The following is a 12,262-nucleotide window of genomic DNA, read 5'->3' as shown; positions in this document are numbered from 1 at the left end:
CTTTGATCACAGGAATAAATTACTTTGTCAAATATATTTAAATAGTACACAGTTATTTTAAATTGTAATAATATTTCACAATATTACTGTTTTTACTGTATTTTTAATTAAATAAATGTAGCCTTGGTGAGCAGACGAAACTTCTTTTAAAAACATTAAAAATCTTAGTGGTTCCAAACTTTTGGACTGTACTGTGTATGTATATATGTATATATATATATATATATATATATATATATATATATATATATATATATCAAAATGTGCATAATATAATATATTTTCTTTGTTTTCTATATACACACACACACACACACACACACACTGTATAACAATTTAGATCTGCAATTTATGCATATTTATTTATTAATGTATATATATAGGCTATATATAAAAGGATATATATATTTGCTTATTTGCATTTTTGATGCAATATTCCAAAATCCACACAAACATTTGTGGAAGCCTAATGATGCTTTATGTATTTTATCATTTTCATGCAGTCCACTGAAATTTATGGGAAATGTTTTCTAGTTGCACAAGCCTCTCTCCTCATAATCCATCTAAATGAGCAGAATTTTCTGGCAAGCTGTTACAGCTAACAGTAAACAAAACACATGCAACTGACTGAACAGTGAACATTCTCAACAAAAACATTTTACAATTATGACACATACTAATTTGCTTCCACTTGCTTGAATGAATAATAAAATCCATTCTGCAGAATTCTGCACATTTCCATCCAATATAAAAGGCAGGAATTGCGGAAAACGCCCACGGATTGAGTGTTTCTAGCGATGCGCCGCACAAGCTGCTAATCCTTCACACTTCAGGACACAATTGACAAAATCATTAGTCTAGCAGTCTGCTCAGTCTGACCTTAAACCGGCCAGCCTAACAAGGCCTGGGAATTGTGCATGTCACGGTACACACAGCATTACCGTCCGAGTAACAAATGAAGCGCGTAACTCACTCTTGCAGCGAGGTCGCTCATTCCTCCAGCTCCACGTCCCATTGGATGTGCAGTGAATGTGGGCGGGGCCGAGCCGGTAGTAGCCGGGGCTGCAGGTAAAGGCCACTTTAGTGCCGTATTCATAACGAGAGCCGTTAACGATTCTCCATTTGCCGTGATCCAAGGTGAAGGAGCCGATACTGGGACACACCACAACTGAGAGGAAATCAGAAATCAAAACACTAATGAAGTGTACTTTTACAAAACCTCTCTTCTCCTTGAAATGTAAAAGTTCTGATGATTTAAAGCAGGGCGTCTGCTCTCACCTGTGCACCGAGGGATTTTATTGTGCGGTGCTCCACGTGCCGTCGGCCTGACACACGGTGCTGGTCACCTCTTTAGAGGACAGACGGAAGCCGTCGTTGCAGAAGTAGGTTGCTCGAGTTCCTGCAGAATAATCAGCAGCCAGAACACCTCCGTTCACAGGAGCCACCGGCGTCCCACAGGACACAGCTGGAAAAGACAACGCCATGAGCTTGACTGCATCAAAACCATAAACAAAAACATGAAATTACGTTAAAGGTGAAGTATGCAGTTTCTGCGACCAGGGCTGGACACTGGCACTAGTGGTTTTCCAAAGTTACTAGCCACAATTTTGACATTGATACCATGAGGAAAAACTGCCATGTAGATATATTTAATAATTTGGCAGCAGGTTTATTAGGCTGCTGTCACTTTAAGACCTGATGCACGGATCCATTATACTGTTACACATGCGTTTTCTTTCTCAACTGTTTACATTCACTTCAAACATAACTGACCGTGTTTACATGAATATTGGCCAAGAATGGCATTTTGACATTATTTTCTGTGTGTCTAAAGGATTAGTTCACTCCAGAATTAAAATCTTCCTGATAATTTACTCACCTCCATGTCATCCAAGATGTTCATGTCTTTCTTTCTTCAGTGGAAAACAAATGAAGGTTTTTGAGGAGGATTTTTCTCCATATAGTGGACTTCACTGGTCCAAATGTCAGTTTCAGCGCAGCTTCAAAGAGCTCTACATGATCCCAGACGAGGAATAATTGTCTTATCTAGAGAAACCATCAGTCATTTTTTTAAAAATTAAAAGTTATATACTTTTTTACCACAAATGCTTGTCTTGCACTGCTCTGTGATGCTCCACGCATGACGTAATCATGTTGGAAAGGTCATGCCTTAGGTGAAAGTACCGATCCAGTGTCTACAAGTCAAAAGCCCTTTACAAAAAAAAGGTAAAACAATGATATTATTCGATTTTGAAGTTAGAAGAGAAAATGAGATGGAGTTTTTCACTCTACCGCGGTACTTCCGCCTACATCATGCGTGACCTTTCCAACATGATTACGTCATGCGTGGAGCATCACAGAGCAGTGCAAGACGAGCATTTGTGGTTAAAAAGTATATAACTTTCAATTTTTTAGAAAATGAGCGATGGTTTCTCTAGATTAGACTCTTATTCCTCGTCTGGGATCATGTAGAGCTCTTTGAAGCTGCACTGAAACTGACATTTGGACCATTTGGAGGCCAGTTGAAGTCCACTATATGGAGAAAAATCCTGGAATGTTTTCATCAAAAACCTTCATTTCTTTTCCACTGAAGAAAGAAATACATGAACATCTTGGATGACATGGAGGAGAGGAAATTATCAGGAAATTTGAATTCTGAAGTGAACTAATCCTTTAAGTGCAAAAAGCAGCAAAAATGAACTCAGTTTAGTACTGAGAGGCGGCTATATCTCACAGGCATATTCATTTATATAGGTATATTTATTAGTATGTCTATAAATATTTAACATGCCTAAAGTGTTTTATTTACCAACTTTAATTTTGAAATGTAAGTCAATGACATCTGCTGGAAGTGAAAGTCTTTGTGGAGACTCCACCCCATTTTGGAGATACCGCCTACTTCAGGAGTTCACGCCCACTTTTGGAGATCTCCAGTCTGCTGCTTTATCAACTAGGCTAAACACCCTTTGGCTCCGCCTGCTACAGTAGCCACGCCCCAAACTCTTGCTATTGGTTGAGCAGAAAAGTGATTGACAGATCTCTCAATGTTCTGATGGTGCCTGGAAGGCTCAATGTTTACACTTCTAGTGGAGGTAACCTCATGAATGGCATACTATGAACAATTGACTGGGTTAAGAAAATGTGTTTTAATATAAAAAATCTTACTTCACCTTTAAAGATATGGCTTTATTGAAGCAGTTCACGGTTCAAGTATTTCATGTCCCGAAATAAAAGGCATACAGATGATAGGTAATTAACAATTGATTCTTATTTACAACTGATTCCAACAAACTGGATTTGCATTATGTTCACTTCTGGAACATCTGATTCTGTACGCTGCAATACAAATCAGACTCGTGCATGAAAATAAAGAAACTTTTAAGGGTGTGACTTGTTTCCTGAAATCAAAAATTCTTGCAAATGCACTTTTCATGTTCAGAGCGGAAACAAGTGGCGTGCATTACATGCCTCACGGATAAACTAAATCCAAAATATGGATTTAAAAGAGAAAACAAAGACGGTGAAGTTGCAAATGCAAATAATGTGAATGTATAATAACCTGTTATTTCCCTCAGGAATTATATAATACAATTTACTTCTGGTTTGCTGAAATCTGAAATAAGAGATCTCTGAAGGGCAGTGAATGTATTATATCACAAACTTTGTTCTACAATTCGATGCATTTCTCAGTTACTACATAAAAAAATAGTAGAATTAAGAAATGTCCATCCAAGAAATTCCAACACAGATGCATCCATTTACAATGTCAGTTCCTCGTTAACCTATCCACGAAAGCCAATCACACAAGTAATGGGACTAAAGCATTGATTCACACACACCTGCTGCTTTTCCAGCAGACGAGGTCAATGCAATTGATTCAATTCCCACTGAGAGATTCTGAATTCACGTTCCCTACAGAGACTGGGATGTGCAAAACTACTTATTTTCAAAATCGACTCAAGTAATTGTCTTAAGGTCTGTCAGTCTGACATGAAAGTCCTCAAATAATAAAAGCCAGTTCCTTAAACATCCATCCTGTGTGATACAATCACAGAAATCAGTTTCATATCATTTCAAAGATAAATATCAAGTTGTCTTCATGTAAACTGTTAATCCCTCGCTTTAAGTGTCTTTTTTTTTCTTTTTAGCAGAAATGGCTTTCGATCGTTTCTGACCTCGTCATTGAACTGAAGGTCTCAAAATGGTCACATGTGAGCAAACAGGACTGTAATTATCCAGCATGACAAAAATGTGTAATTAAACATGGAAAAAGTGCTCCTAGCGACGAAACATGACAGGACGCCCAATTACTGAGTGCTTGAATTCTAATCAAATAAACCCAACAAAACAACACTGCTGTACAATTCAATCTCAATAACATCCCATATCAACCAAAAACAAACAAATGGAAAGAAACGTATCAAATATTTGATCAATACAAGCGTCTTCAGAAGAATTAATCACATAAACATACAAAACAGAGGAATCATTCCTGGTGTAGTTTTAATTTTTAATGACATTCATATTGTATAATGATCACCTCTCTTAACAGTGTTTCAGAAAATACACATCTAAAATGTAAGTGATATTTAAATATATAATTTTTTTTCTTCTGGCAGATTCTCCTCCTGGACTGTTTTCAGAATAATAACACAACGAGGTCCTGCTCTCTTGAACCGTCTGCTCCTTCGCTTATTCATAGTGTCAAAAATCTGCTCAAAAATTCATCTCTTTCAATAACCCATTTACCCTTTATTATTGGGTTTTGTTTTCTGTTTATTATTATTTTTTCCTAGTGGAGCAAATGCATTTTTGATTCGAGCCCTTTGGAGAGCACCTCTGTTCTTCTAATATTTGTCTCTGCTTTATGCTGTTTATATATATATATATATATATATATATATATATATATATACACACACACACACACACACACACACGTGCAAATGATTGCCATTGATGTGATTTTATAATGTTTCTGAAATAGTCTCTTCTGCTCATCAAGACTGCATTTATTTGATGAAAAATACAGTAAAAATTGTGAAATATTTTTACTATTTAAATCAGCTGTTTTCTATGTGAATATATAGTAAAGTGTAATTTATTCCTGTGATCAAAGCTGAATTTTCAGCATCATTACTCCAGTCTTCAGAGTCACATGATCCTTCAGAAATCATTCTTAATATGATGATTTGCTGCTCAATTATTATTGGCACTCAATTATTAATAATGTTTATACAAGTATCTACATGTTTTCAGGATTCTTTGATGAATATAAAGTTCAAAAGAACCACATTTATTTGCAAAAGTATATTTTGTAACATATTTTGTAACATACCGGCACTTTTGATCAATTTAATGCATCCTTCGTGAATAAAAGCATTAATTTAAATTGTTAAATTTAATGATTAAATCATTTAAATGTAAAAAATTAAAAATAATCTTTCATATCTCAAACTTTTGAGTGGTAATATATCACAGTTTCCACAAAAATATGACTGTTTTCAACACTGATAATAATCAGAAATGTTTCTTGAGTATCAAATCAGCATATCAGAATGATTTCTGAAGGATCATGTGACACTGAAGACTGGAGTAATGATGCTGAAAATTCAGCTTTGATCACAGGAAATAAATTACATTTTAAAGTATATTAAAATAGAAAGCCATTATTTTAAATTGTAAAAATATCTCACAATTTTTACTGTATTTTTCATCAAATAAATGCAGCTTTGGTGAGAAGAAGAGACTTCTAGTGTATATTAAACATACATAATCAAAATATGCAAGTTCTTCCAGTGAAGGTTGAAGTAAACATTAACTGTGTGCAGGTGATCGCAAAAACACCTTGACACGCCGGCACAGACGAGTCCCAGGCCAGATGTCCGAACTGGGTTCTCCTGCAGACGGCCATGTTTTTCCCGATGAGCCGGTAGCCGCGGTCGCAGGCCCAGCGGACGACGCTGTTGACGTGGCCGCCCGTCTGGCTGAGCACAAAGCCATGCTGCGGAGAGTCTGGAGTGCTGCAGTACATCGCTGCGGACGAGAGCCCGGATCATTAAACACTCACACAATAATGACATCAGCATAGATAATATTATAACTGTGGTCACAATTATTCATGAGATAAGGTGCATTACAATGCATTAAAATACCTTTATAATGCATTATATATAAAGGCTTTGAGTAAAGTGTTCCGAAATATGAAACTGCACAATGCATCTACTGTATTGTATTCTGACACATCGTAATTAGGATTTTGAGTGTTTGAGGAGCTTCCCAGGAGGATCTGAAAGCAGCGTTCATCTTGTGTCTGCAGCATGTAAGCGCCACACAGCCGTTTCATTACAGCTTATACAATACAATAAAATAATAGTGTGAACTACTTAAGCAGTGTTTGCAAACACACCTGCAGTGATAGACACAAAACAGCACTTTCTACTAGCTGATTTAAGCAGTTCACCTCTTCATGTAAACTGAATTATTTAAATTGCAATAAGTACTTTTTTTTTTGGGGGGTAATGCACTGTGGTTATTTGCATGTATCCACTTCAAACAACCATTTGCCCATTTTAGAATTTTTATTCACATCTTGGTGTTTCCATCTAGCATTATATTTATGCACTGTCACAAAATTTGCATTAAAATATGTGCAGGGCTGTTTCTAAACATTTTGGCACCCTAGGCGAGATCCCTATGGAACCCTATTTATTTATTTTTTTTAAATAATACTAGATAATATTAGTGCTAGATAATAATATTAAATCAATAGATGTATTAACGCCTCTGGGCCTCTTCGTTTTAGGGGTCACACTTGACTCCTTTGCGGTCAAAAGTGACCGAAGCCTTAAAATGTCACTTTTTTTTTCCCCACAGGAAAACCAATGTAATATATTTTTTGTTCAATAATATTTTTTTGATTATTATTTAGAATTTTGAAGGTATTTTATGATACTATGCAATATTTATAAAATATTTATTAGCTATTTTTCCCTCATTGAAAACAACAATAAAAAAATTGTCTAATATATTTTAAAATTATTTTTCAATTAAAGCAGTATTCCATGTTAAAATAGAGAAAAGGCATTTAAAATCCAAATTTTTTGAAGGTAGATTAGTGCCATCTAGTGGGAGTAAAAAAAGAAAAACTTACAGTATGTAATGCCATGGTATAACCAGTAGATGCATATATAATTCAATATAAAGTGGCTTATAAATTCTCCAGTGTTTTTAGACATAAATACTTATTTTTATTAAATTGTGGGTTTTGATTTGATTTGATTTGATTTAACTTTATTAATCCCAAAGGGAAATTAAATTGTCATGGCAGCTTAATACAGTCAGTAACACTTTAACACATTTCTTTCCTAAACAGTTGAGTTAAATACTTTAATAGCACTAGGCAGGAATGATTTTTTTTGTTTGAAATGTTGATTTGAAGTGTCAGTTTTTGCATTAACTTTATTACAGTCAAACCTGAACACAAGGGAGGACATTTTGTTACACACAACATCAAAATTAAATAAAAATGTAACAAAAATAAACAGGTATGCTTTATCACAGCTTAATAAATCTGGGTCTGATCTGATTTCAACCTCTTATTTGAGGCTTTTGGCTCAATTTTACCATATTTTTTTACAGCCAAACCAGTTAATCTGTGTGTATAATAGTGTGTTGTGTGTGTCTGCATGTGTGTTTGACCACAGATGAGCCAAGTTTGACTATTTTTTTATGACCCTTTAACATATCTGAATCATGTCCATGATTTTTTTTTGTGTTCAGCTAATGCAACAAAAGTCATCAAAAAAAAAAAAAAAAAAAAAAAAAAAAAACGTACGTTTTCTGTCATTTTTGAATGAAGATAATTCATTAGCACATTAAATTTCTAAATTACCAAATGAAATGTTATACTGTATATCATTGCCTTTTTGTTACATAAATTAGAATTTGGCCAAATATTGGCCTATAATTACGCTAACAAAATAAAGGTTTTAATGACATTACCATTAGAGATTAATTCAATTTCCTATAAGACATAATACATTTGAGATGACAATCAATGTATTTGATTGAAATAATGATATAATAATAATGGCATTTCTAATAACATTTGAAAAAAATCCATCTTTTTCATGCTAATACTTTTTCAGCCACAAATTATTTGGTGTCAGTATGTGGTAACAGTTACGCTGCACAAGCAGGATGTGTGAAACAGGCCTAACATGTGATGTCTAAAATTTCAAAATTTGTTTTATGGTGTCATTTTTTTTATTCTTCAGAATTATATGCAATTTAGGAAGCAACTGACAGTTACATACAAATACACAAACATTTAGACACAAAGACATGGACAGATGGGACATACACTTGGACGCACACGTCATGGGCAGGACAGACAAAAGGTTACGAGAGACACACATAGAACTGAAAGGAATTACCAATCGGGGATACATACTTTGATACTCACCCACGTAAGTGATACGGAAGCCCTTTTTGTTGGTGCCGTGATCAGACGACCAGCGCAGAAACAGCTGGTGTCCCGTGGTGGTGATGTTGAAGGGCACTCGGAGATCTCCGCTCAACACCGCCAGACTTTGACTGTAAATATTAGGCCCTGCAAACAATAAATAAATAAATAAAAGCAATAAAATAAACCAGATTTGCATTTCCAAAGCAAATTAATTGTTGAAGTTGTTCAATACGTTTGCAAATGGCAAATTCAAGAGACGATTATAATGGATTCCAGAAGTAAAAACGCCATTCATTTCCTTCATAAGGAAATAGATTTTTAACTATATTGATGATGCTGTTCGCAATGCTTCATGGGATTGTAGTTCTTTCCCTCACTTAAGCTGTTAAATTCACAGTCTCTGTATTTTTGTCTGATTTACATTGTTTTCTTGCTTCAAATCAAAGCTGGAAATCCCTATGGGAGAAATGAATGGAAAAAATACTTCCAGAAGCAACACACTTATTCAAATGAACCACACTAAGAAAGCAATCGCACCAGAGTTCGAACCAAGTGTGAACACAGCCTTAAATGACATATACAGGTGCTGGTCATATAATTAGAATATCATCAAAAAGTTGATTTATTTCACTAATTCCATTCAAAAAGTGAAACTTGTATATTATATTCATTCATTACACACAGACTGATATATTTCAAATGTTTATTTCTTTTAATTTGGATGATTATAACTGACAACTAAGGAAAATCTCAAATTCAGTATCTCAGAAAATTAGAATATTACTTAAGACCAATACAAAGAAAGGATTTTTATAAATCTTGGCCAACTGAAAAGTATGAACATGAAAAGTATGAGCATGTACAGCACTCAATACTTAGTTTGGGCTCCTTTTGCCTGAATTACTGCAGCAATGCGGCGTGGCATGGAGTCGATCAGTCTGTGGCACTGCTCAGGTGTTATGAGAGCCCAGGTTGCTCTGATAGTGGCCTTCAGCTCTTCTGCATTGTTGGGTCTGGCATATCACATCTTCCTCTTCACAATACCCCATAGATTTTCTATGGGGTCAGGTGAGTTTGCTGGCCAATTAAGAACAGGGATACCATGGTCCTTAAACCAGGTACTGGTAGCTTTGGCACTGTGTGCAGGTGCCAAGTCCTGTTGGAAAATGAAATCTGCATCTCCATAAAGTTGGTCAGCAGCAGGAAGCATGAAGTGCTCTAAAACCTTCCTGGTATACGGCTGCGTTGACCTTGGACCTCAGAAAACACAGTGGACCAACACCAGCAGATGACATGGCACCCCAAACCATCACTGACTGTGGAAACTTTACACTGGACCTCAAGCAACGTGGATTGTGTGCCTCTCCTCTCTTCCTCCTGACTCTGGGACCCTGATTTCCAAAGGAAATGCAAAATTTACTTTCATCAGAGAACATAACTTTGGACCACTCAGCAGCAGTCCAGTCCTTTTTGTCTTTAGATGCTTCTGACGCTGTCTGTTGTTCAAGAGTGGCTTGACACAAGGAATGCGACAGCTGAAACCCATGTCTTGCATACATCTGTGCGTAGTGGTTCTTGAAGCTCTGACTCCACAGTTTTGAATGGGTTTTGTTTCACAATCCTCTCCAGGGTGCGGTTATCCCTATTGCTTGTACACTTTTTTCTACCACATCTTTTCCTTCCCTTCGCCTCTCTATTAATGTGCTTGGACACAGAGGCTCTGTGAACAGCCAGCCTCTTTTGCAATGACCTTTTGTGTCTTGCCCTCCTTGTGCAAGGTGTCAATGGTCGTCTTTTGGACAACTGTCAAGTCAGCAGTCTTCCCCATGATTGTGTAGCCTACAGAACTAGACTGAGAGACCATTTAAAGGCCTTTGCAGGTGTTTTGAGTTAATTAGCTGATTAGAGTGTGGCACCAAGTGTCTTCAATATTGAACCTTTTCACAATATTCTAATTTTCTGAGATACTGAATTTGGGATTCTCCTTAGTTGTCAGTTATAATCATCAAAATTAAAAGAAATAAACATTTGAAATATATCAGTCTTGTGTGTAATGAATGAATATAATATACAAGTTTCACTTTTTATACGGAATTAGTGAAATAAATCAACTTTTTGATGATATTCTAATTATATGACCAGCACCTGTATAGATATCAAAATCAATCTGGGATTCCAATTGGTTCCAAACATATTTTCCTGTGTAAATAATTTCTTCGTACCTTAAAGTAGCTTGAATGTAATTCGACACCCGTTTCATTTAGTATACACGGATTCATGAATATGCAAATTAGTCTCCGCCTCCACTTACACAAGCTCAGATAACCTTATCTACTCGCTCAACTGTAGTAAACGCTACACAATGACAAGTGGAAATATTGCTTTAATTCAGCCAGAAACTGATTCAGAAGAAGAAGAAGGGTGAATTATACAGGCTCGTCTATAAGTCAATGTATCAGCATGGTAATGCATTTTATGTATCGTTCTCTATAACTTCGGACACATAACTGTAATCAAACAGCAAAAAAAGTGTAGCTAATGTTACACAAACCATGTTCCCTTTCACCATCTCCTGCCTTTAAAAATCAGCATCCTTAGAGACATTTTGAACATCATAGAAAGTCGTTGGAAAAAAGCCCCGCCCATATGTGACGGGATTGGTCACATGTTTGTGATGGTAGGAAACAGGGGTGGGGTTTTTGAAACTATCTTTGGTTTTGACCTATGAATTTGCACATGGTTTGTCTTAAAGCATATTAAGAAAAAAACACCACATAGACATACAAACAACATTAAAAACTTGATTTTCATCACAGGGGGTCTTTAAGACAGTAGGGAAGGAGCTCCAAAAATTGCCTCGTTGCAAAACATGAACACAAAAGCTGGCCTGAGAGAAGGAATTTGGCATTCTCACTTCCTATTCCACTGGGGCTCTGCAAATGCCATGGGCATTAATGAGCATCCAATCAATGAAGAGTAATAGGGTAATTTGCTGATTGCAAGCACTTAAGTAATTAGTGCTAATAACACTCTGAATGCATTCCGAATTGTCTTTGCCATTGCCTCGCTATCAAGAAATACTTGAATCTTTCCAACGTTTTGCATATCTGCTGGTCCTAAATGAGTTTTTTGGGGGGAAAATATTTCTCATGTAATGGTCACGGATCTAAAAAGAGACTCAAACAGATTCCCAAGGCTCCAAATTTCATTTCGAATTTTCAAGAAAAGCGTCAGAGTTACGACAGGCCAGAGAATAATGACTGTAATATTCAAGGACGCAGTTGCACGGGCTGTCAGATGATGCCTGGATATGAGGAATAATTCAAACCCACCATCAAAGATCTCCAGAATATCAAACTCTTTCTCCGTCTGGAAGAGTTCAAAGTGCAGTGTGATGTTGTAGCCCTTCTCCACGTTGATCATCCATGAGCACATCTGAAGGTTGGGGTAGCTGTCAGGGTAACCTGGACTCAGAATTACGCCCGTCGAGTCGAACAGAACCTCATTGTCGGGACATTGCACTGCGAAGAAACCAGATGATCATGTGTTAAATACCGCAAAAACCAGCCCAGGCTCATTGGAAACACGTGCATGTGGCTCAGAAAACTGCATTTGGAAATAATATAGAATCTGCACTAAACTGATAGTGCTAATAAAAGCAAATGTGAGATAAAAATGCATTTTCTGAAGCAGCCATGCCATTTTAGCTTGCTTCTCTTTTATCATGTGACCAAAGCGCTCTGCTTATGCAATGATGTAATACGTGAGCTGATGAGCAAATTTACCATGTCA

General features: G+C 36.3%; 1 protein-coding gene across 1 annotated transcript in view; it reads right to left on the bottom strand.

Annotated features, from left to right (window-relative positions):
• Nucleotides 1–12,262, bottom strand: part of csmd3a (CUB and Sushi multiple domains 3a) — a 343,356-nt gene that overhangs the window by 81,008 nt on the left and 250,086 nt on the right. Inside the window, 6 exon segments of the mRNA XM_048153480.1 lie at nt 974–1,168; nt 1,279–1,303; nt 1,305–1,465; nt 5,848–6,036; nt 8,468–8,614; nt 11,803–11,991. Coding sequence (XP_048009437.1) covers nt 974–1,168; nt 1,279–1,303; nt 1,305–1,465; nt 5,848–6,036; nt 8,468–8,614; nt 11,803–11,991 — 906 coding nt within the window.

Source organism: Megalobrama amblycephala, linkage group LG13, assembly GCF_018812025.1.
Source record: "Megalobrama amblycephala isolate DHTTF-2021 linkage group LG13, ASM1881202v1, whole genome shotgun sequence".
Taxonomy (NCBI): Eukaryota; Metazoa; Chordata; class Actinopteri; order Cypriniformes; family Xenocyprididae; genus Megalobrama; species Megalobrama amblycephala.
This window is presented reverse-complemented; position numbering and strand designations above follow the sequence as displayed.